Source organism: Coregonus lavaretus (assembly GCF_964263955.1).
Source record: "Coregonus lavaretus genome assembly, chromosome: 14".
In the NCBI taxonomy this organism is placed as follows: domain Eukaryota; kingdom Metazoa; phylum Chordata; class Actinopteri; order Salmoniformes; family Salmonidae; genus Coregonus; species Coregonus lavaretus.
The window spans coordinates 10584797-10611132 of NC_140001.1; the positions used below are offsets into that span (position 1 = coordinate 10584797).

The 26336-nt window shown below is 46.6% G+C and overlaps 1 protein-coding gene across 1 annotated transcript in view; it reads right to left on the minus strand.

The window, feature by feature from the left end:
* Positions 1 to 26336, minus strand: part of mctp1a (multiple C2 domains, transmembrane 1a) — a gene marked incomplete at both ends in the record, with an annotated part of 244232 nt that overhangs the window by 14646 nt on the left and 203250 nt on the right. The window contains one exon of the mRNA XM_084176157.1: positions 21706 to 21807. Within this exon, the coding sequence (XP_084032283.1) occupies positions 21706 to 21807 (102 nt within the window). The remainder of the gene's footprint in view (positions 1 to 21705; positions 21808 to 26336) is intronic.

Consider the following 26336-nt stretch of genomic DNA (forward strand, 5'->3'; position numbering starts at 1 on the left):
CTAGCACTCCCCAGCACTCCGCTGCACTCCGCTGCACTCCCCAGCACTCCGCTGCACTCCGCTGCACTCCCCAGCACTCACATACTAAAGCAACCTGCTCTTAGACTGGGATGGAATCAACCAGCACACCACATGGCCTTAGATCATCTTGATACAAACAGCTGGATCTGCTTTGGCCCAGTAAAAATACTTACAATTACCTTACAATGCCCTTTGTTATATTATGCTAACTTTACCCTGCTTTTCTTTGCCTGTTCTGTTTGTAACCTTGACATCATTTGCAAAAACAAAATGTTTGGGGGGTAGATCAGCTTTAATATTGCAGCTAGATTGTGGCTTCTATAATATAATTGTCTGCATCATTTCCAATCATCCATTTATATATTTTTTGCATCACGACCTTGTCATACACTATAATGTCATCATTGAGGAGAGCGTTGATATACAGTACCCTGTATGGGATGACAGCACCAATCACAGATCACTGTCAAGGTCAAAAGTTGCTTGCCTTCAAAAGCGGGTGTAAAAAAGGAGAAAAAACAGACTCATGTCGGTTTCCCAGATAAGGATTTGACTTTGACGTTCAGTGTTTGCACCCTTCACATTTTGAAACCTGCTTTCATGTTTGTATGTAAATGATACAGCTCCAGAAAATCGTATAGCATCAGCTATATCGCACATGCTGAAGTTCAAAAAGTCAATAGAATTGGTGGCCTATGTCCTATTAATTATAGGTGTTGTACAAGTATGTGCCTTGATGAGGCTATACCATTGCTAACCCTACTTAGCAGTTGTGGAGTGGGTAACAGGTGTGCTATCTGGGTGCTCTGCCATATATGACAATGACAAGTTGAGGAACATTGGGAAATGGCGGTACTCTAATACGTTTCTTCTTTTTTTTTACAAAAAGACGTCACCTCATTTCACCTTTTTATTTTCGGCCTGCAGGCTAATGCGTTTAGGCAGTTACAGTGAGGGAAAAAAGTATTTGATCCCCTGCTGATTTTGTATGTTTGCCCACTGACAAAGAAATGATCAGTCTATCATTTTAATGGTAGGTTTATTTGAACAGTGAGAGACAGAATAACAACAAAAACATCCAGAAAAACGCATGTAAAAAATGTTATAAATTGATTTGCATTTTAATTTGGGAAATAAGTATTTGACCCCCTCTCAATCAGAAAGATTTCTGGCTCCCAGGTGTCTTTTATACAGGTAATGAGCTGAGATTAGAAGCACACTCTTAAAGGGAGTGCTCCTAATCTCAGCTTGTTACCTGTATAAATGACACCTGTCCACAGAAGCAATCAATCAATCAGATTCCAAACTCGCCACCATGGCCAAGACCAAAGAGCTCTCCAAGGATGTCAGGGACAAGATTGTAGACCTACACAAGGCTGGAATGGGCTACAAGACCATCGCCAAGCAGCTTGGTGAGAAGGTGACAACAGTTAGTGCGATTATTCGCAAATGGAAGAAACAAAATAACTGTCAATCTCCCTCTGCCTGGGGCTCCATGCAAGATCTCACCTCGTGGAGTTGCAATGATCATGAGAACGGTGAGGAATCAGCCCAGAACTACACGGGAGGATCTTGTCAATGATCTCAAGGCAGCTGGGACCATAGTCACCAAGAAAACAATTGGTAACACACTACGCCGTGAAGGACTGAAATCCTGTAGCGCCCGCAAGGTCCCCCTGCTCAAGAAAGCACATATACAGGGCCGTCTGAAGTTTGCCAATGAACATCTGAATGATTCAGATGAGAACTGGGTGAAAGTGTTGTGGTCAGATGAGACCAAAATGGAGCTCTTTGGCAACAACTCAACTCGCCATGTTTGGAGGAGGAGGATTGCTGCCTATGACCCCAAGAACATCATCCCCACCGTCAAACATGGAGGTGGAAACATTATGCTTTGGGGGTGTTTTTATGCTAAGAGGACAGGACAACTCCACTGCATCAAAGGGACGATGGACGGGGCCATGTACCATCAAATCTTGGGTGAGAACCTCCTTCCCTCAGCCAGGGCATTGAAAATGGGTCGTGGATGGGTATTCCAGCATGACAATGACCCAAAACACACAGCCAAGGCAACAGAGGAGTGGCTCAAGAAGAAGCCCATTAAGGTCCTGGAGTGGCCTAGCCAGTCTCCAGACCTTAATCCCATAGAAAATCTGTGGATGGAGCTAAAGGTTCGAGTTGCCAAACGTCAGCCTCGAAACCTTAATGACTTGGAGAAGATCTGCAAAGAGGAGTGGGACAAAATCCCTCCTGAGATGTGTGCAAACCTGGTGGCCAACTACAAACGTCTGACCTCTGTGATTGCCAACAAGGGTTTTGCCACCAAGTACTAAGTAATGTTTTGCAGAGGGGTCAAATACTTATTTCCCTCATTAAAATGCAAATCAATTTATAACATTTTTTACATGCGTTTTTCTGGATTTTTTTGTTGTTATTCTGTCTCTCACTGTTCAAATAAACCTACCATTAAAATTATAGACTGATCATTTCTTTGTCAGTGGGCAAACGTACAAAATCAGCAGGGGATCAAATACTTTTTTCCCTCACTGTATGCCTTCATCAGAGCATCTACTTAGCAGTTATAGGCTTAGCAGTTATAGGCTAGTCACACTTGTCCTGTGGTTTCCATGGCCTGCTCAGCAGTGAAAAGCAAGTGTAGGCAGATCCCTAAAGCTGGGTCCTGGTCTCACATACTAGGCCTATTTACACCTAACTGGGAGAGGGAGAGGGAGAGGGAGAGGGAGAGGGAGAGGGAGAGGGAGAGGGAGAGGGAGACGGAGAGGGAGAGGGAGAGGGAGAGGGAGAGGGAGAGGGAGAGGGAGAGGGAGATGGGGAGGGAGATGGAGACGGAGAGGGAGAGGGAGACGGAGAGAAAGGGAAACTTTTAAGACTGCAATACTAGACCCAATGGTAACCAAATGACACCCAAACCAACTATGTGTGTACCATATTAATCAAATTAAACTTATCCAGACATGCCCTGCATAAATGGGGAAAAAGGGGAAAGAGAGCCCGATGAAACAATTTGCTGCATACCGATATCGTACAGTTGAAGTTGGAAGTTTACATACACTTAGGTTGGAGTCAATAAAACTTGTTTTTCAACCACTCCACAAATTTCTTGTTAACAAACTATAGTTTTGGCAAGTCGGTTAGGACATCTGCTTTGTGCATGACACAAGTAATTTTTCCAACAATTGTTTACTGACAGATTATTTCACTTATAATTAATTGTATCACAATTCCAGTGGGTCAGAAGTTGACTGTGCCTTTAAACAGCTTGGAAAATTCCAGAAAATGATGTCATGGCTTTAGAAGCATCTGATAGGCTAATTGATGTCATTTGAGTCAATTGGAGGTGTACCTGTGGATGTATTTCAAGGCCTACCTTTAAACTCAGTGCCTCTTTGCTTGACATCATGGGAAAATCAAAAGAAATCAGCCAAGACCTAAGAAAAGTATCTATATCTACAGTAAAACGAGTCCTATATCGACATAACCTGAAAGGCCGCTCAGCAAGGAAGAAGCCACTGCTCCAAAACCACCATAAAAAAGCCAGAGTACGGTTTGCAACTGCACATGGGGACAAAGATCGTACTTTTTGGAGATATGTCCTCTGGTCTGATGAAACAAAAATAGAACTGTTTGGCCATAATGACCATCGTTATGTTTGGAGGAAAAAGGGGAACGCTTGCAAGCCGAAGAACACCATCCCATACATGAAGCACGGGGGTGGCAGCATCATGCTGTGGGGGTGCTTTGCTGCAGGAGGGACTGGTGCTTGTGGAAGGCTACCCGAAACATTTGACCCAAGTTAAACAATTTAAAGGCAATGCTACCAAATACTAATTGAGTGTATGTAAACTTCTGACCCACTGGGAATGTGATGAAAGAAATAAAAGCTGAAATAAATCATTCTTTCTACTATTATTCTGACATTTCACATTCTTAAAATAAAGTGGTGATCCTAACTGACCTAAGACAGGGAATTTTAACTAGGATTAAATGTCAGGAATTGTGAAAAACTGAGTTTAAATGTATTTGGCTAAGGTGTATGTAAACTTCTGACTTACATTTACAGTCATTAAGCAGATGCTCTTATCCAGAGTTACAGTTAGTGAGTGCATACATACATTTTTCATACTGGCCCCCTGTGGGAATCGAACCCACAACCCTTGCATTGCAAGCGCCATGCTCTACCAACTGAGCTACACGGGGCCCCACTTCAACTGTATGTGAAAGTTTGGCTTGTTTGTTTGCTTCAAGGTCTTTGCCTTTGTAACCCATCCTGTCGGGAGTGTAGAGGTACATTCTACTCATCTAATGTGTGTGCATTTTACTGACTTGAAAAAAGAAAACAACTTTTAAACATGTTTTCCATCATTAGAGCTGTATTCATAATGAAAGTGTGTGTGGAGAGAGAGTGGTGTCTGTCTGTGTTGGTGCATTTATTACAAAGTGTAGTCTAATTATGTCACTGAAAATTGTTGCACATAAACCAAATGCAGACGACTATCAACTCCCCTGAGTCTCTCACCCCAACGCCACTGTCTTTGAATTAGCCTAGTCACTGACTTGGAGTCAGTGGTATGGGGTTCTGCACCACCTCTGTGTGTGTGTGTGCACACAGACCCATAAGGTTAGGAGTGTATGGTTTCTCATTCCCTTTGGTTGCCCCTCTCTGGAGTTGGGTTTTTACTATAGGGACAGTGGGCCTGTCTTTCTGTCTGCTATTGGAATGGTTCTGCTTCAACGTCTGTCAAATAGCCTTCGTCCCCCTATAGTCCTTACAGTGGTGTAGAGGGAGTACATATAAAAGCAAGCCTTTGAGGCTTCTGTTGACATTTTAATCCTTTAGCAGACACTCTTATCCAGAGTGACATACAGGAGCAATTAGGGTTAAGTGCCTTGCTCAAGGGCACATCAACACATTTTCCACCTAGTCAGCTCGGGGATTCAAACCAGCGACCTTTCGGTTACTGGCCCAAAAGCTCTTAACCACTAGGCTACCTGCCACCCTTCTGTTCTGTGTTTGGTTGATCTCGCCTGTGCTATTATAACTGTAAGTCCTGCATGGGGATGTGTGGTGGTGACTTACACACATTGACTATATTCAGAGGAGTTGCCGCCTAGAGGGTGACAGACAACTGTACCAATGTAGTAAAATAGGATAATGATTCCCCTCCATGCTGATCTATGGTCAGTTTTGCACTTTCCCCCTTAATGGTTAAGGTTAGGATTTAGGGAGAGTGAGCTGATCCTAGACATGTGCCTACGGGCAACTTCTAACCCAGATAAGGTACGTTCCGAGGGATCATTAGATCATCAAAGTGCTGCCAACCTCTCCTCGTGGACAGAGATATGATGATGTCATCAAACGGAGCCCCTGCAGAACAGGCTTGAGCAGCAGCTCGGTATATCCCAGTTAAGTTGGCAGCTGGATAAACATCAGGACACCTGGAAGCCTGTGTGTGTGTGTATGTGTGTGTGTGATGCCCTCTCCAAACGATAATTTAGTCCAATCTAAAGCACAAGGCACAGAGCCACTCATCAGCAGGATCTGATAGAGTTCAAGATGAAGGAACGCTCTATTTGACATCTGAGACAAATTGCATTGAGGCCCGCTGGTAATGCTGTACATGAAAGCCCAGCGTTTCTGTGTGAGGGAGGACCTTTCTGACGTCTATCAACTTGCTGGGCTTTTATAGCCGCAAGATTTAGAGGGTTGCTTTTGCTGCGGGTGTTTATTTTTTTTAAATCTATGTTTATTTAAAGTGCCTTCAGAAAGAATTAACACCCTTTGACTTTTTCCATATTTTGTTGTGTTACAGCCCACATTTTAAATGAATTAAACTGAGGTTTGATGTCACTGGCTTGCACACAATACCCCATAATGTCAAAGTGGAATTATGTTTTTTGAAATATAAAAAAAAAAAATGAAAAACTGTTATTATTATTTGAAAACATGCATCCTGTGTTCAACAAGGCACTAAAGTAATACTGCAAAAAATGTGGCAAAGCAATACACTTTTTGTCCTTAATACAAAGTGTTATGTTTGGGGCAAATCCAATACAACACATTACTGAGTACCAGTCACCATATTTTCAAGCTGTGGTGGCTGCATCATGTTATGGCTATACTTGTAATCGTTAAGGACTGGGGAGTTTTTCAGGATAAAAAAAACAAAAACTGAATGGAGCTAAGCACAGGCAAACTCCTAAAGGAAAACCTGGTTCAGTCTGCTTTCTACCAGACACTGTGAGATGAATTCACCTTTCAGCAGGACAATAACCTAAAACACAAGGCCAAATTTACACTGGAGTTGCTTACCAGGAAGAAATTGAATGTTCCTGAGTGGCCGAGTTACAGTTTTGACTTAAATCTGCTTGAAAATCTATGGCAAGACCAGAAAATGGTTGTCTAGCAATGATCAACAACCAATTAGACAGAGCTTGAAGAATTTTGAAAAGAATAATGGACAAATGTTGCACAATCCAGGTTTGGAAAGCTCTTGGAGGCTACCCAGAAAGACTCACAGATGTAATCACTGCCAAAGCTGATTCTAACATGTATTTACTCAGGGTGTTGAATACTTATCTAATCAAGATATGAGTGTTTTCTTTTTCACAAGTTTTTTTTTTTTGAAATGTTTTAGAATTGTTCTTCCACTTTGACAGAGTATTTTCTGTAGTTGGTATTATAATTTTGTAACAACAAAATGTGGAAAAAGTCAAGGGGTGTGAATACTTTTTGAAGGCACTGTATTTGTATTTGCACTTTGCACTATTACTGTGAGTGTATATGTCAATACGTGAATGTGTGTGAGTGTGAACATGTTTGTGTGCACGCGCATGTGTTTGTGTGCGTATGCCTACATATGTGTGTGTTTGTGTGTGTGTCTTGACCTGTCAGCCTACTGCTGAGCCAACCTTTCTCTGGAGCAGGTATCTCTATGGGGGGCACACCAGTGGGGAAACATGGAGGCCACGCTTGTCAGCATGTTGTGAGATTGTTAACAGTTTGTTAAGGAAAGACTACCTACAGTGACACTAGAGAGAGCCTTATCTACCCACAGCCAGGTTAGGTTGACTGCACACTGCTTTGTGAATCGGAGGACAATGAGATTCCTGCAAATTAATTGAAATATGCATAAATATTCAAATGAGAGATGCGCATAGGGTATGTCTCATTATATTTCTCATCAATGCTACCATTTTTGTATGAGAGGAATTAGTGTAGGGTATGCTACCGGATGAGACATTTTGAACTCTATAGAGACAGTTGGTTCTTAACTGACCTTAGGCCTTGAGAAGGAGGGAGGTCACCATTGGACACAATCTCATCTACATCTATAAAGATGGCATGGTGACAAAATATGTCAGACTGTGTAATCTCACATTACATTATTCTGCCCTAACAGGCACGTCATAAAAATATAACAAATATAATTGACTGCATTCCACAGAAGTCAGGATGAGCCTGGAACACTGGTGACTGCTCGCTGCTGTGCTTTAATTGCACCTGTTTTTTTGTGGCGCACAATAACATTTTAATGTCATATAAAACGTGACAGGATGCTAGGATAAGGCTCCCAGAGGGCATTTGAAACAGTTCTTGTTGAATTTGTAACAGTAGACATCCCAGAATCCCCCTCTTCCACCTCCGAAAAAAAGTAAAGATTCAAGCAGGGAAACGCTTTCAGGGTGACACCATTTCCAACCCGACTCGGAATTAGCAATGGCAGAACAACACCGACACAACAACAAATCAGGAGTAGACTAAGCAATGTGTTTGACCCTCTACTATTTGTTAATTTAGATTATTTTTTAAGTCACTGCATAACTTCCATCATCACGTAATACTAAATGGTTTACGAGTAAAGCACTACAGATCTACATGGGAGTGCGCATGGTAAAAAAGGCAGCTCTTACTTCAAAAGAGTAGAACAAACCTTCTGAATTTCATAAAACTGATATTAACAATGAGAACGAATCCAGTTCTAAGCCACCGGCACTGTTCACCAAAGTTCCTCCCTAGATGAAAAAAAAAAGGTACAGCTCATCTGCAGGACATGAGTATTACCCCCAAGACAGTTTCCAAAAACAGCATCACCTGGGTGGGATGCCTAAAAATGATGCCTATCTTAATCATCTAGTTTATCAAAATAATCTGAAAAACAAGACCCTACAGCAGTGGCGTGTATTCATGGATGCCAAGGGAAGCCAGGCTTCCCCAAAAGATTTACCAAGAAAAAAAGATAAAATAATTTATCTTTTGTCTCTCTCGGTTGTCCTAATTTTGCTTCAATTTGCAAGAGGCTGAATGTATCTTACCGGAGAAAGCATCCGAGCGATCAAAACAGTGCCCCCCTGTCTCTGTACGTGTAGGCTATATATCTGATGCGGTCTGGTCACAAAGAGTATGACATTTTTGCCGCCTGTAGCATTGAATGAAAGGGAAGCCAGCGAGCATTTGGCCTACCTTGATTTAAAAAAGTATCAAATAATAGCCAATCAGCATTGAGTGAGCTCAACTGTGAATGGTTCTGACGCACCAAAAAAAAGTGTCAAGGGAAGCCAGTTTGGATTTGGCTTCACTCCTATCACAGAGAAATACGTCAAATACGCACACAGACACACAAACACACACAAATCAGAACCATGGACAGCCACATCATTCAGTGGCTTGCGAAAGTATTCACCCCCCTTGGCATTTTTCCTATTTTGTTGCCTTACAACCTGGAATTAAAATGGATTCCTTTGGGGTTTGTATCATTTGATTTACACAACATGCCTACCACTTTGAAGATGCAAAATACTTTTTATTGTGAAACAAACAAGGAATAAGGCAAAAAAACATAAAACCTGAGCATGCATAACTTTTCACCACCCCAAAGTCAATACTTTGTAGAGCCACCTTTTGCAGCAATTACAGCTGCAAGTCTCTTGGGGTATGTCTCTATAAGCTTGGGATTTCTACCCATTCTTCAAGGCAAAACTGCTCCAGCTCCTTCAAGTTGGATGGGTTCCGCTGGTGTACAACAATCTTTAAGTCATACCACAGATTCTCAATTGGATTGAGGTCTGGGCTTTGACTAGGCCATTCCAAGACATTTAAATGTTTCCCCTTAAACCACTCAAGTGTTGCTTTAGCAGTATGCTTAGGGTCATTGTAAACAGGTTTCCCTCAAGAATTTCCCTGTATTTAGCGCCATCCATCTTTCCTTCAATTCTGACCAGTTTCCCAGTCCCTGCCGATGAAAAACATCCCCACAGCATGATGCTGCCACCACCATGCTTCACAGTGGGGATGGTGTTCTCAGGGTGATGAGAGGTGTTGGGTTTGCGCCAGACATAGCATTTTCCTTGATGGCCAAAAAGCTCAATTTTAGTCTCATCTGACCAGAGTACCTTCTTCCATATGTTTGGGGAGTCTCCCACATGCCTTTTGGCGAACACCAAACATGTTTGCTTATTTTTTTCTTTAAGCAATGGCCACACTTCCGTAAAGCCCAGCTCTGTGGAGTGTACGGCTTAAAGTGGTCCTATGGACAGATACTCCAATCTCCGCTGTGGAGCTTTGTAGCTCCTTCAGGGTTATCTTTGGTCTCTTTGTTGCCTCTCTGATTAATGCCCTCCTTGCCTGGTCCGTGAGTTTTGGTGGGCAGCCCTCTCTTGACATGTTTGTTGTGGTGCCATATTCTTTCAATTTTTTAATAATGGATTTTGTCACGGTTCAGACAGACGACCAGAGGACCACAATTGCGTCACACCAGAAAGTTTATTAAAACTTAAGGGAAAAGGGAAGTAGGGAGTGAATGAAGGCTCCAGGGGTAACAGGGATCCCGTCCAATGTGCTGGGTCTGTGCCCCCCCCAGTGGCAGCGATGCGTCCTATGAAGCCGGTGGTGGGTGGTCCAGAAGTCCTGGGGGGGGGAGACACAGACACAACAGGGCGGAATGAAACAAGGCAGCAGTACAGTTCAAGGGACATCCAAAATACGTAGTAGCAAGGCAGAAGGCTGGTCAGAGTTACCGGGATTGAAGAGTAGTCAGGAGTCGTAATGGCAGAAGCAGGTCTGGATCTCCTGGGGCAGAAGAGTATCCAAAAATCAGGCAGGTCCGGGGTCACAAAACCAGGGTGAGCCAGAAGCGCGAGCAAACAGGTTCCGGGTGTGAGCTTTGCAGACGATCTGACACCGGAGAGCTGAAAGACAGGGCCTTAAATACTGGGAGAGGTAGTGGGTAATGCAGCGCAGCTGGCAGAGTAATTAGAGCAGAGCAGAGCAGGGACAGGTGGAGCTAGTTAGGCTGAGTAGAGAGAGTGGTGAGCAGAGTGGAAGAAAATTAAGGTGGTAACCCGGTGGAGTGAGAGGCCCATGACAGAACCCCCCCCCCAAGGGACGGCCCCAGAAGTCCCAAGAGCAACACCACGCCGGGCGGGAGGAGGGGAGCCGGAGGAGGGCTAGAACTCCTCCGAACGGTCCGAGTGAACGTCCTCATCCTCGGAGGAAGCCGGAGGGCCGTGGTCGGGAGATGGGACAGGTCCCGAGACAGGATCAGGCACAGGACAGGAAGCCGAGCGGGCAGGACGGTTAGGGACCCCTCTGGGGCGGCCCCTACGGATTGCAGGTTGATCAGGATGCCGTTGGTGGAAAGCGGTGATGAGAGTCCTATCCACAATCCGACTAGCTGGCACCCAGGTCCTTTCCTCAGGTCCATAGCCCTCCCAGTCAATGAGGTACTGGAGACCCCTACCCCTCCGTCTGGACCGAAGCAGGCGGCGGACGGTGTAAACCAGACCACCATCGACGAGCCGTGGAGGAGGAGGACAAGGCGCAGCAGGGACCAGCGGACTCTCATGGATGGGCTTAATCTTAGACACATGGAAAGTGGGGTGCACCCTCAGGGAATTAGGCAGTTGGAGCCGGACAGCAGTTGGGCTAATCACTCTTATGATAGGGAATGGGCCAATGAACCGAGGTGCCAGCTTCTGCGACTCCACCCTGAGTGGCAGGTTCTTCGATGACAACCACACCCTTTGACCAACATGGTAGGTGGGAGCAGGAATTCTCCGACGGTTGGCCCCGGTAGTGTAGCTGGCAACGGATCTGAGGAGTGTGGCTCGGGCTTGTGACCAGGTGCGGCGACATCGACGGGCAAAAGCAAGTGCAGATGGGCAAGTAACCTCCTCTTCCTGGCTGGCAAATAGAGGAGGCTGGTATCCATAAACACATTGGAAAGGGGACATACCGATGGCAGAGCAGGTCAGAGAATTGTGTGCGTACTCCACCCATGTCAATTGCTGCGACCAGGAGTGGGGGTTGCGTGAAGTCATGCATCGCAGTGCCTTCTCGAGCTCCTGATTAGCCCGCTCTGACTGCCCATTGGATTGGGGATGGAATCCGGAAGTCAGACTGACTGTGGCTCCCAGCAGGTGACAGAACTCCTTCCAAAAAGCGGAGGAGAATTGTGGACCACGGTCAGAAACTACATCCTTTGGCAGTCCGTGGATCCGGAAGACGTGTTCCAGGACCACCTGGGCGGTCTCCTTGGCGGTTGGGAGCTTGGGGAGGGGAATGAAGTGTGCCATCTTGCTGAAACGGTCAACGATGGTGAGAATGACGGTCATGCCACTTGAAGGGGGCAGCCCCGTGACAAAGTCAAGGGCGATGTGAGACCAGGGACGTCTGGGCACAGTTAGGGGCTGCAGCAATCCGGCTGGGGGCTGGCAGGACGACTTGTGTTGGTTGCAGATGGGGCAGGCTTGGACGAATTCCCGTACATCCTTCCTCAGAGAGGGCCACCAGAACCTCTGGGCGAGCAGGTTGTAAGTGCGGGTGGAGCCAGGGTGACAAGCTAGGCGGGAGTCATGTCCCCACTGAACGACCTGGGACCTCAGGTCTTCGGGGACAAAAAGGCGGTCAGCTGGGCAAGTGCTGGGACCTGGCTGGTTACGGAGAGCCTCCAGCACCTGTTCCTCAACAGCCCAGGTCAGAGCTGCAACGATGCAGGGACTTGGCAGAATCGACACAGGGTCCTTGGAGGGGGTGTCATCCTTCTGGAATTGACGGGAGAGGGCGTCTGGCTTGGTGTTGCGTGATCCAGGCCGGTATGACAGAGTGAAATTAAACCTGGTGAAGAACAGGGCCCAGCGGGACTGCCTGGAGTTCAACCGTTTGGCCGTGCGGATGTACTCCAAGTTCTTATGATCGGTCCAAACGAGAAATGGAATGGTGGACCCCTCCAGCCAGTGACGCCACTCCTCCAAGGCAAGCTTCACAGCCAGCAGCTCACGGTTCCCTATGTCGTAATTGCACTCAGAGGGGGACAACCGACGTGAGAAAAAGGCACAGGGATGGAGCTTCCTATCCTCCGCAGCCCACTGAGAAATCACAGCACCAACTCCCACATCCGAGGCGTCCACCTCCACAATGAATTGCCGGTCCACATCAGGCATCTGGAGGATGGGAGCGGAGGTGAACCTCACCTTGAGGGTACTGAAGGCTTTGTCGGCTGCTGGGGTCCAGGTGAAGGGTTGCTTGGTGCTGGTTAGAGCAGTGAGAGGGGCAGCAACGGTACTGTAGTTCCGGATAAACTTCCTATAGAAGTTAGCAAACCCCAGAAACTGTTGCAGCTTCTTTCTGTTCTCCGGAACTGGCCATGAAGTGACTGCTGATACTTTGGCAGGATCCATTTGGATACTTCCCTCTGCCACTATGTACCCCAGGAAGGCCACTGTCTTGACGTGAAACTCACATTTCTCTGCCTTGGCGTAGAGGGAATTCTCCAGAAGACGATGAAGGACTTGCTGGACATGGCGGGTGTGTTCAGACAGGTTTCTGGAGTAGATTAAGATGTCATCCAGGTAAACGAAGACAAACTTGTTTAACATGTCCCGCAGTACATCATTCACTAGAGCCTGGAACACAGCAGGAGCATTGGTGAGGCCAAAAGGCATAACCAGATACTCGTAGTGGCCTGTTGGTGTATTGAATGCGGTTTTCCATTCATCTCCCTCCCGGATCCGCACTAGGTGGTAAGCGTTTCTGAGATCCAACTTGGTAAAAACAGTGGCTCCCTGGAGCAACTCAAAAGCAGAGGTGAGCAGAGGCAGAGGGTAACGGTTTTTCACTGTGATGTCGTTGAGTCCCCTGTAGTCGATGCAGGGGCGAAGAGATCCGTCCTTCTTCCCCACAAAGAAGAAGCCAGCACCAGCAGGAGATGAAGATGAACGGATTAATCCTGCGGACAGAGAGCCATTGATGTAGTCCTCCATGGACTTTCTTTCAGGAGCAGACAACGAATAAAGACGACCCTTTGGAGGGGCTGTTCCAGGGAGGAGGTCGATGGCACAGTCGTACGGTCGGTGAGGGGGCAGAGATGTGGCTCTTGCTTTGTTAAACACCTCTCTGAGACCATGGTAGCATTCTGGGACATTGGAGAGGTCAGGAGCGGAGTTAGTAGGTACTGGCCGAGGGGGTAGTGCGGCAGCAAGCAGGCAGGTTCGGTGGCAGTCCTCTCCCCACTCCCTGATCACCCCGGTCACCCAGTCGAGCTGAGGGTTGTGCCGGCGGAGCCATGGGTAACCCAGGATGAGGGGTTGGCCTGGAGAGGGGAGCAGGTGAAACTGGATAGTTTCTTGATGGTTTCCGGACAGACCCATCGAGACCGGGGCCGTGACATGAGTGACCGATCCGAGTAAGTGTCCGTCCAGTGCCCGGGCAGGAATAGGAGGTGTCAAACGGAGGTTCTCCAGTCCCAGTTGGCGTGCCAGCTTGATGTCCATTATGTTGGCTTCGGCGCCAGAATCCACCAGAGCAGCCAGGGTGTGAGTTGAGTCAGAGAGGCGGAGGTGAACTTGCAGCAGGGGTTTGCGGTCGGAGGACTGGATGGTCATTGAACTCAACCGGACTCCCCCTATGCCCGGTGAGCTTCGGCCCTTTAAAGGGCAGGTTACCACACGATGTCCATCACCTCCACAATAGAGGCAGAGGTTTGAGGTGAAGCGGCGCTGGCGCTCTGCAGGAGTGAGAGAGGCTCGCCCAATCTCCATAGGCTCAGACTGATCAAGCTGACCTGGGTGAGTGGCAGTAGATGACAGGAGCCCAGTCGGATCTCTCCGAATGCCGGTAGTAGGTGGACCTTGGCGCCCCCTCTCACGACGACGGGTCTGTATCCTTCTGTCGATCCTGACAGTCAGTGCGATGGCTTCATCAAGAGTGGAAGGCAGTTCATGGGAGACCAACTCGTCCTTGATATAGTCAGCCAAACTATGGAAGAACGCGTCCACCAACGATGGTGTGTTCCAAGAACTTCGTCTAGCCAGGGTTCGGAAGTCGATGGAATGGTCTGCGACTGTACGTCTGCCTTGTCGAATACTGAACAGTTCACGAGACGCCTCTGCGGTTGGTGAATCCAGGTCAAACACCTTCAGCATCTCCTCAGCAAACAGGTCGAAGGTTGCACATGCGGGGGTTTGACGTTCGAACTCTGCTGTTCCCCAGAGTCGAGCTCGGCCCGTCAGGTGAGTGATGGCATACCCAACTTTAGCCCCCTCCGTGGCGAAGGTCCTTGGCTGCAAGGAGAACTGAAGTCGGCAGCTAGTCAGGAATGGCCGGACCTGGGTTGAATCGCCGTTGAACCGCTCGGGGTTTCCAATCTTGGGTTCCGGAGCAGCGGCTGCAATGACCGGGGCAGGTAACTCGGGGGCAGGGCTGGTGGGCAGACTGGCTGGGGTAAGGTTGGTGAGGAGTTGAATGATCATGGCGAGTTGTTGTTGCTGCTGCTGGAACTGCTGCTCATGCTCATCGGTTTCCATGTCGGGGAAAGTGTGCGCTGAGTCCATAATGGTCAGATCGTACTGTCACGGTTCAGACAGACGACCAGAGGACCACAATTGCGTCACACCAGAAAGTTTATTAAAACTTAAGGGAAAAGGGAAGTAGGGAGTGAATGAAGGCTCCAGGGGTAACAGGGATCCCGTCCAATGTGCTGGGTCTGTGCCCCCCCCAGTGGCAGCGATGCGTCCTATGAAGCCGGTGGTGGGTGGTCCAGAAGTCCTGGGGGGGGGAGACACAGACACAACAGGGCGGAATGAAACAAGGCAGCAGTACAGTTCAAGGGACATCCAAAATACGTAGTAGCAAGGCAGAAGGCTGGTCAGAGTTACCGGGATTGAAGAGTAGTCAGGAGTCGTAATGGCAGAAGCAGGTCTGGATCTCCTGGGGCAGAAGAGTATCCAAAAATCAGGCAGGTCCGGGGTCACAAAACCAGGGTGAGCCAGAAGCGCGAGCAAACAGGTTCCGGGTGTGAGCTTTGCAGACGATCTGACACCGGAGAGCTGAAAGACAGGGCCTTAAATACTGGGAGAGGTAGTGGGTAATGCAGCGCAGCTGGCAGAGTAATTAGAGCAGAGCAGAGCAGGGACAGGTGGAGCTAGTTAGGCTGAGTAGAGAGAGTGGTGAGCAGAGTGGAAGAAAATTAAGGTGGTAACCCGGTGGAGTGAGAGGCCCATGACAGGATTTAATGGTGCTCCGTGGGATGTTCATAGTTTCAGATATTTTTTTATAACCCAACCCTGATCTGTACTTCTCCACAACTTTGTCCCTGACCTGTTTGGAGAGCTCCTTGGTTTTCATGGTGCCACTTGCTTAGTGGTGCCCCTTGCTTAGTGGTGTTGCAGACTCTGGGGCCTTTCAGAACAGGTGTATATATACTTAGATTGCACACAGGTGGACTTTATTTAACTAATTATGTGACTTCTGAAGGTAATTGGTTGCACCAGATTGTATTTAGGGGCTCCATAGCAAAGGGGGTGAATACATATGCACGCACCACTTTTCCGGTATTTATTTTTGTGAATTTTTTTAAACAAGTTATTTTTTTAATTTCACTTCACCAATTTGGACTATTTTGTGTATATCCATTACATGAAATCCAAATAAAAATCAATTTAAATTACAGGTTGTAATGCAACAAAATAGGAAAAACACCAAAATGTCGGAAACATTAACCTTCTTGACCATGCTGTGGGTCATGTAACTGTTTGTTACATGCAATATGCTTTGTAGATTTCACCATACAGATGTTGCTCTCCGGGTTTTGTGACGAAACAAAGGTGTGGTTGAATTTATTCTGCCACTGTATCTTCTTATTGTCTCGGCCTTTAGGCCTATTTATCAAGGTATATGAACTAACAGGTTATAGAGCAAACAATGCAATTATCACATCACATATGTTGTAATATGGCTTTTCTTCTGGCTTGGCTTCCCCAGTGACTTTACCCACACACCGCTACTGTCCTACAATGCCTATGAGACAAACAGGTAAATTCAGTAGTACAGTACTGTATCTTTCAGACCATTCTAGCTGCAGTTCTCAAACCAACCAGAAGGGGCAAACTGCAGGATCAAACCTGTTGGCTTGTGGCAACAAGCTAGTTCTATATCTGATAACCATTCAGTCACCTTTAACCCCTGAAGGTCAGTGATCTATCCTCATGGCCAGACCCTGACCACACTGTACCAGCGGCCCCCATAGAGGACATGTCTGTCCTATTAGGAGACAATCCTAACCTCCGCTCCGTCCGACCAGCTAGAGATGTATCTGTGCTGCTGGCACCTTGCCAGCACAACATGAAAGAGGCAGATGGTTCGTTTTGAAGCCACAGTTTTAATACATTATTTATTTCACAAGTAATCCTTGGGTGAATATCTCTAACATTCCCCTCCCTCTCTTTTCATAACCACATAAATATCTGTTTAACCGGGGCCCGAGATGCACCGCACGTTCTCCCCCCTCATCAAGCAGCGCTCGCTCGCAGACACAAAGAGTCCTGGAAGGCATGTAGGAGCTCACAGTTCCCTAACAGGGGAGGGGGGGGGGGGGGGGGGGGTTGCTTCGACAGAGCCAAAGTCAAACTCCAGTAAACTGTGGCAGTTGAAGGTGGACCGTGCAGATGCCACGCTCTCTCATTCTAAATGAGGCTTTTCACCCAGCCCGTTCCCAAGGCGAGGGCTGCTGTGACGACCGAGGATAAATATACATATAAGTACATAAAGGGGAGTATGTCGACTGAGGTGGAGGAGGTTTATTTTCAGGTTGACCTCTACATCCCATGGCTCCATCCTAAAAGGCCTTGTGTGTGTTTGTGTGTGCGTGCATGTGTGTTTGTGTCTTTACATGTCTGTGTGCTCTTCTAATGGGGCCAGGGTAGTGCTGCCATGATCACCTTTCCCATCTCCCACTGGGGCCTCTCACCTCAGCCATCCAGCCTCTCCATCAGACAGACTCAAGGTCGGCAGAGCAGCCCTGGACCCCCCTCCACCCCTCTCCACCATCCAACCCCCTCACCCTGCCACGTTTCCCCCGCCTGCCCTCACCCCTGCCCCCCTATCCCCTTGCTCTCCTTTCCCTGTCCTCTCCAGGTTCCCCGGTGGCAGTTTGTGATGAATGGGACACCATTACTCTTCTCCTTTGTTGGCCTGGTTTAGCCGCTGCCCTCTCCATCTACCAAAAACAAGGCCGTCACATTCACAACATCCCCAGCACTACACTACTCTCAGCCCTCCTTTGTTCTCTGAGAACCTAGGTTAAAGGAACAGGCACTTCAGGGAGGTATTAGGGATGTACAGGCAAATATGTTCTACTGTATGTGCAATATGTACAATAGCACAAAGACCATATGTGTTAATCAATCTTGATCGAGGCAAGCCACAGGTTTATTCTATGTTTTCAATTAAAACAACCCTCTTCATTCCTTCCTGTAGGGAACATGTCTGGCCTTCAAACAGTGGAAGACATTTTCCCTATCACAAACTGACACAACAACAAAAAAAATATATATATATACACTGTGGTGCAATATCAAGGTAATATGACAGAGTTAATTTGCTCTGATTCATCAACTTGCTTTACAAAATCAAGGCCAATTTATTCTGTCTTCATAACACCTGCAATGTCATTACGTATTCATGTGTGGAGATAAAACAAGAGATCGGGACAATTGGAACAATTCCATATTTTAAAACCTTGTTTAAGAAAAAAGGCACATCACCACAAAGTGATGGGATTGTGCCTTCAAACGGGGTATAAAATATGTATCCTCAACGCTCATAACACATTTATGACTCTTGTTAAAAGAAAAGGAGCAACTTCCTCTTCCCATGTTTGACTTTGAGACACAGGCGCAGCAGCTGTCATGTGATGTGCTCCAGATACCAGCCAATCAGAGGGCAGATAGAATGTCTGCCAGTGCCAACATTGTACTCAGACAGAGCTCTAATAAGTGATTATCAATAAAATGTCAAAATACGGTGCAGAGCGTTCAAATTTGGCTGCTAGGGGGCAAGGAGACCCCCAGCTGGGCTAAAACCATTGACAACTAAATTTTGTTTTCAAGGGATTGTTAAATACATTTTATAACTATTTGGTTTTAATATCATTACCTCTTCAAGAGCATACTCAGAACTACACATTTCCGATTATTCCACATTTAGCGCTATCATCAGAGTTATACAGCAAGTAACTGCATGCTTTTCATGATCAGTAAACATAAATTAATCATGTAATTGTAGATACATGTGGGTAGTCTATCCATTTGCCATGTAGCTAGCTAAGCAAACAATGTGTCATTTAGCTTGCTTCATCAGATATTATGCTTTTGTAAAGAGCTTGACATCGGTAAGTCCTTGTCCGTTACAGTTTCAATGACTCAATATTCTGGACAAAAACAGACGAATGTAACTAAGGCTGGGAATGTCAATACAATCAAACTAGCAAGGGCAATGATCACAAGTCAGTCATAATGTGGCTAATAGGCTAGCATAACTATTTATGTAGCAAGCTAAAAACACAGAGCCTAACGTTAGCTAGCTAGCTAGCTGCTAGGAGGATGTCATGTCATGTCATTGGAGGAGTGGGTGAGTGACTGACTTTTTCCCCTCATATCGTTTTTCGGTGGCTATACACAGCTAGAGATGCAGGTGTCATTTGGTTCACTAGCAAGAACTTGAACGACTGTTATCCAGTTAGCATTTCTCTTGCGTTCGCAAATTCACTCTGGCTATCTATTTGGATTTTAGAGCACTCTCGTCTGAGCGTGCCAGAGCGTAGAATAACTGATTAATTTACGAAAGCGCAACACCGGCTGAATATGACCGGTGTCAGTAAACGTAGGCAAAAAAAGTTATAGATAACATGTAGCTAAACAGCCTAGCTAACCAGCTCTGCTAGGGCGAGTAAAATGGTTAGAGTGAGGTGTTCTCTCATTTCTGAGAGCTAGCCAACTTCAGGCAGTTAGCTTGGGTGCTTGGTTGCAGGCAAGCTGCAGAAGGACAAGTAGGCAAAAATTCCCCATCGTTTATCATTGCAATTTTGACGGCCAAATAGCTGAAAAGGTTTAGAGGGTTTATCTAATATTCCTTGGTTAGATTTTAGCTCATCTTGCTCTGGCTAGCATTAGTTGTTGATCTTGTTGTTGTTGATGTGCGTAACTGAGGGAGAGAGAGCCTACCTTTTCATGGTTGTTCGATCAATAGAACTGTAAAGTTCCCAAATGTAAGAGGACTCCCGTGGTATTGACATATTTGCAGAAATCCATTCAGGTGTATTTTGTGGATTTTGGCAAATGTGTTCTAATGATCTAAAGTCGCGCTGTTGCAACTGCCTGTAAACACACAGTCCAGTTCAAAGGGAATGATGGCAAGCCCGCGTGGCAAATGGCTTGTTTGCATAAAGGCCTACTGTAGCTCTGGTTGGCTATGGTGCACCGGTCTGCATAGACTCCGGTCCTGGTTTGATTTACTGTAATGTCTATTCATTGTCCAAATGCACACTTTCGCACTCAATATTGCTATAGAATCTTCACAAATGCCTTAGTATACGTAATTCCCTGAGTATACCTACACTACCGTTCAAAAGTTTGGCGTACAGAGGCCCATTATCAGCAACCATCAGTCCTGTGTTCCAATGGCACGTTGTGTTTGCTAATCCAAGTTTATAATTTCAAAAGGCAAATTGATCATTAGAAAACCCTTTTGCAATTATGTTAGCACAGCTGAAACTCGTCAGTCTATTCTTGTTCTGAGAAGGCTATTCCATGCGAGAAATTGCCAAGAAACTGAAGATCTCATACAACGATGAGTACTACTCCCTTCACAGAACAGTGCAAACTGGTTCTAACCAGAATAGAAAGAGGAGTGGGAGGCCCCGGTGCACAACTGAGCAAGAGGACAAATACATTAGAGTGTCTAGTTTGAGAAACAGACACCTCACAGGTCCTCAACTGGCAGCTTCATTAAATAGTACCGGCAAAACACCAGTCTCAACGTCAACAGTGAAGAGGCGACTCCGGGATGCTGAACTAACAAAGAAAAAGCCATATCTCAGACTGGCCAATAAAAAGAAAAGATTAAGATGGGCAGTCTGAGATATGGCTTTTTCTTCTTTATTTGTCCTCTATTTGTCCTGCACCGGGGCTTCCCACTCCTCTTTCTATTCTGGTTAGAGCCAGTTTGCGCTGTTCTGTGAAGGGAGTAGTACACAGCGTTGTAATAGATCTTCAGTTTCTTGGCAATTTCTCGCATAGAATAGCCTTCATTTCTCAGAACAAGAATAGACTGACGAGTTTCATAAGAAAGTTATTTGTTTCTGGCCATTTTGATCCTGTAATCGAACCCACAATTGCTGATGCTACAGATACTCAACTAGTCTCAAGAAGGCCAGTTGTATTGCTTCTTTAATCAGCACAACAGTTTTCAGCTGTGCTAACATAATTGCAAAAAGGTTTTCTAATGATCAATTAGCCTTTTAAAATGATAAACTTGGATTAGCAAACACAACGTGCCATTGGAACACAGGACTGATGGTTGCTGATAATGGGCCTCTGTACGCCTATTTAGATATTCCATTAGAAATAAGCAGTTTCCAGCAACAATAGCCATTTATAACATTAACAATGTCTACACTGTATTTCTGATCAATTTGATGTTATTTTAATGGACAAAAAAATAGCTTTTCTTTCGAAAACAAGGACATTTCTAAGTGACCCCAAACTTTGAACGGTAGTGTAAATTCTAAGAATTCATGAAAACGTGAAAATGACCATATCTAAGTGCTTGCTTGCCAGAAAATGTTTTAAAAAGTGTAATATTTTTCCTGGGTGTGTATATGAACAGATTTGAATAAGATTTCATGTTGCTAAAATGCTGTCAGTTCCACTTTAACACAGTGGAGATTTGTCATATGGAGAACAGAAAGGGTCCATGGGACTTACATGAGACAATGATTGATGCATGATGATCAAGCCCATTCTGTGGTTCAAATGGCTAACTCCCCTGTCACAGAGGATGCAGTACATGCTATGGTTGTACCAGTGTCACTGTCTCTTTCAGTCTCTCTTTCCTTACTGGGAGGGATCCTACCATCCTGCAGTCATATAAGGGGGGCACCTTTACATGCTGGACCACCAACCCCCTCCCCCATCCCGAAGGTGACTGGGTTGGGGCGGGGCGGGGGATAACGACCGTGCGTGTGTGTTCTACGGAGCGAGTGTGCTAGTGAGACGAAGACAGGGACAGGCAGGACACAGAGAGCCTGCATGTGGAGCGGCTGGACAGACGGACGATGAGCCATAGAAGCCAGACAGGGACACCGGCAAGGCCAGGGGCGTGGCCACACTTACCAACATCACCCGTATCCACTCAATGTGCCAGGAAGCCAACATATCCTCGAGGATATGGCTTTCAGGCAGTCGCCCGTCCTCCGAAGGGCCAGGTCTAGGCACCTTGTGGGTCAGAATAGATTAAGAGTTTTTTAAACCAGGGACACAAAGGAAAGGTTAAAACAAGGCTGAGCAGCTGACATCTGGGGGAATAGGAGAGAGAGGGGAAAATAATCTACCTGATGTGTTAGAAAAAATGCCAAACAATGTGGCACACTTTGCTGAACAAGACAATACCCTCCACACTTCTCTCCCCTCCTTTTAGTTTTTTTCTTTCCCTCTCTATTAGCCAAACATGATTAACATGCAGTTCCTAGGAGCATCCCCGGGAAAAAAAGGAGGGTGAAAAAAGAAGGAGGAAAAAATAGGGTAAAAAGTCAAAAGCGTATTTTACAGCGTGAAGCTTTTCATCCTTCAGAGGCAGGGAGAAGAAAAGAACTCCAAACAGCTCAAACTTTTTTTTCCTCCCCATTCTCCACTGGAAAAAAACCCAAACTTGTTACCTGAGGACACGCATGGCGAATCACAAGCCCAATAGCCCCAGAGCAACTTTTCAGTCACACTTTTTAGAGTATTAAAAATAATCCCCCCGCGTACTCTTTAGTCCAATTACATCGGAGCATGCAGCTATCGGCGGATCGGCGTGGCGCAGCGTGGTGCTGGGGCTCTGGCGGCTCCTGCTCTCCATGTGCTATCTGCAGATAAGCACCGGCTCCCTCCACGCCCAGATCCACACTGTCACAATGCTGCCCGAACTACAATCAGATCTTGCAGAATTACACACTGCTGAGAGGTTACCTGTGTTTTCCTCTCTAATGTCAGGGAGACAGGGAGAGAGATAGAATGGGAGAAAAATAGATAAAGAAAGAGACGGAAATGGAAGGGAAGGATAGAATGTGAGAGGGTACGTAAGAGAAAGACAGACACAGAAACAACGAGGGTACAGAGAGAGAGAAAAAGAGAGATAGATGGAGAAGAAGAGCGAGAGAGAGGGGTAACGGTGGCTGTGAAATGGGGTGAAGCCTATTAAGGTTCTGCTGTTAGGCCCAGGGGTCAAGGGAATGGGAGTGTGTTGCTATGGCGCCCCGGGAGTTGACGTAGCGATACAGCAGCGGTTAATACTGAGGCACCTGCCAGGCCATCGATAAACACAGAGCTGCTATCAGGCTGCCACAGCTGCCTAGCACCCTCATTAGATCCTCCATTACTGACTCCCTCCACATGGTAATGGCAAAGAGATTAGCAACTTATTTTATTAGCAGATAGCATCTTCCTATTCTCGCCTAAACAGCATAGCAGTCATATCACTAGATTTTTTTCTCTCTCTCTGATTGATTGTCAGGCGGAACCCACAAAAAATCCCCCCAATTTTTTTTTAACAAAACACAAGAAATGAATAAGACAAATAGTGGTTTTACGTGAATTATGCTGAACAATGTGCCAGTGTGTTCCCTGTCTGTGTGTGTTCCCTGTCTGTGTGTGTGTGTGTGTGTTCCCTGTGTGTGTTTGTGTTCCCTGTGTGTGTGTTCCCTGTCTGTGTGTTCCCTGTGTGTGTGTGTGACAGTGTGTGTGTGTGTGTGTGTGTGTGTGTGTGTGTGTGTGTGTGTGTGTGTGTGTGTGTGTGTGTGCCTGCGTGTCATTCGCCTTCTGGGAGAGGGATGGTAAAGAGCCTGCCTCAGCACTACGGAGGAGAAGGATTAAAATATAAAGAGATGACTAGAGAGAGAGTCAGCTTTTCATCTTTCAAGAGATCCTTACTTGAACTTAGCATATTCATCACAACTGAATCCCCATGAATGTTAGATTGAATAGTAGAGAAATATCTGTGTTATTCACATTATGCGTCTGTCTATACAGTAATGCCTAGGAAGCATATTGGGGAAAGGGGATAGACACGTGTTTAACAATCGGAAATTATATACTGTACATACACCCAATAATACATTTAGTTTTAGCCTAACGAAGAATGTGTCAAATGTTAATGAATCAACATAACAAGAAAAAAACAATAAACAATGCTTTCCTATACTCTCTAGAGACGCTACCACTCAGGGCACCTCACTGTAACATGTGACCTACAGCAGTCAAAGTTCTGTCCTGGTATGTTTCTAAACCAAGCCTGAAGTGTACGTACAGGCCTGTGTGTACCATACACATTCAACTACTATAAGCACAGAGACAGTACACACAGCATCACACAGAGAGACACACAGGGAGGAAGACAGAGAAAGACAGGGAAGAGACACACAGGGAGGAAGACAGAGAAAGACAGGGGAGAGACACACAGGGAGGAAGACAGAGAAAGACAGGGAAGAGACACACAGGGAGGAAGACAGAAAGAGAGGGAAGAGACACACAGGGAGGAAGACAGAGAAAGACAGGGAAGAGACACACAGGGAGGAAGACAGAAAGAGAGGGAAGAGACACACAGGGAGGAAGACAGAAAGAGAGGGAAGAGACACACATGGAGGAAGACAGAGAAAGACAGGGAAGAGACACACAGGGAGGAAGACAGAAAGAGAGGGAAGAGACACACAGGGAGGAAGACAGAAAGAGAGGGAAGAGACACACAGGGAGGAAGACAGAAAGAGAGGGAAGAGACACACAGGGAGGAAGACAGAAAGACAGGGAAGAGACACACAGGGAGGAAGACAGAGAAAGACAGGGAAGAGACACACAGGGAGGAAGACAGAGAAAGACAGGGAAGAGACACACAGGGAGGAAGACAGAAAGAGAGGGAAGAGACACACAGGGAGGAAGACAGAAAGAGAGGGAAGAGACACACAGGGAGGAAGACAGAAAGAGAGGGAAGAGACACACAGGGAGGAAGACAGAGAAAGACATGGAAGAGACACTCAGGGTGGAAGACAGAGAAAGACAGGGAAGAGACACACAGGGAGGAAGACAGAGAAAGAGAGGGAAGAGACACAGGGAGGAAGACAGAGAAAGAGAGGGAAAGAGACACAGGGAGGAAGACAGAGAAAGAGAGGGGAAGAGACACACAGGGAGGAAGACAGAAAGAGAGGGAAGAGACACACAGGGAGGAAGACAGAGAAAGACAGGGAAAGAGACACAAAGGGAGGAAGACAGAGAAAGAGAGGGAAGAGACACACATGGAGGAAGACAGAGAAAGACAGGGAAGAGACACACATGGAGGAAGACAGAGAAAGAGAGGGAAGAGACACACAGGGAGGAAGACAGAGAAAGACAGGGAAAGAGACACACAGGGAGGAAGACAGAGAAAGAGAGGGAAGAGACACATAGGGAGGAAGACAGAGAAAGAGAGGGAAGAGACACACAGGGAGGAAGACAGAAAGAGAGGGAAGAGAATAGGGAAAGGAAAGAGAGACAGAGGGAAGGAGAGGAAGAGAGAGAGAGGGAAGCGGGGGGAGAGAGAGAGAGATGAAGAGAGAGGGAGAAGGCTGACATCTGTAGTAGAGGTGTGTGAGCGTGGTAAGCCTGTGAGCGGGACATGTGTATCCTATCTGGCTAGCGGTGGTACTAAGGCGAGGGGAGCGCGGCTCCAGTGACCAGCCATGCGTAGTGAGTGTAATCTCAGAGCTCCTTCAGCTCGCTCTCGCTCTCTCCTCGTCCCCCCCAAACACCCTCTGGGATACAGGGCTATCACACACAGCACACACACCACAAATACACCACACACACACAAAAACGAAGACACAGAAACACACAGACCCTGGAGGTGATTACTTTACTCCAGCTCTGGACAGCAGGCCGTATAAGACAAGGCTGCAACATAGACTTAATTCAGCCCCTACAGATAATAATGTTGAGTCTGTCACATACCTACACCTGTAGAGTATGTCAGCTTCAGATCTACCTATACTCTGTCATCTAATATTGCAAGCGGTACGTGTATCTGTGTGTGTGTGTGTCTGTCTGAAGAATGATGTCTGTCTGTTAATCATACAGGTATGTATTATCTCTCTCTCTCTGTCTCTGTCTCTCTCTCTCTCTCTCTCTCTCTCAGATGAGTGAGCAGACTGGGAGTGCGGTGGCGGCGTCATCGCCCCCTGGATCCCCTGTAGCATGGGCCTGTCTGGAAGGTGACAGACAGGCAACAGGCAACAGGCAACAGGCAGGGGCCCAAAGAGATATGGAGGCAGGGAGGGAGGGAGGGAGGGAGGGAGGGAGGGAGGGAGGGAGGGAGAGAGGCTGGGAGGCAGGCGAACGGGGAGGGAGGGAGGTGGAGGAGGAGGAGGAGGAGGAGGAAGATGAGGACGAGAATGAGGAGGAGGAGAGAAACAGAGTTGAGCTCCATTCTTCCTTTTCCCCTTCAGGGGCCTCTTGGGTTTAACAACTGAGCCGTCCACATCAATTAGCCTGGACTTTGGACTTATGAGAGTAAGTGACTATTATCAGCGTTGGCTCAGAAGAAAAACACTTTTCACGATTGCCCAACAATCTGTTAAGTGAATACACATGTGGCGGCCTAGGCAAAGCCCGCAAGGGGTCCTATCCCCAATGAAAAACAGGTGCTCCATTTTTTTGCCATGTAATACCCAATTTAGCCCCGGGAGCAAAGGTTATCCAGCTAATAGCTAGCTGCCTTGTGGTGCACAAGGAAGAGCAGC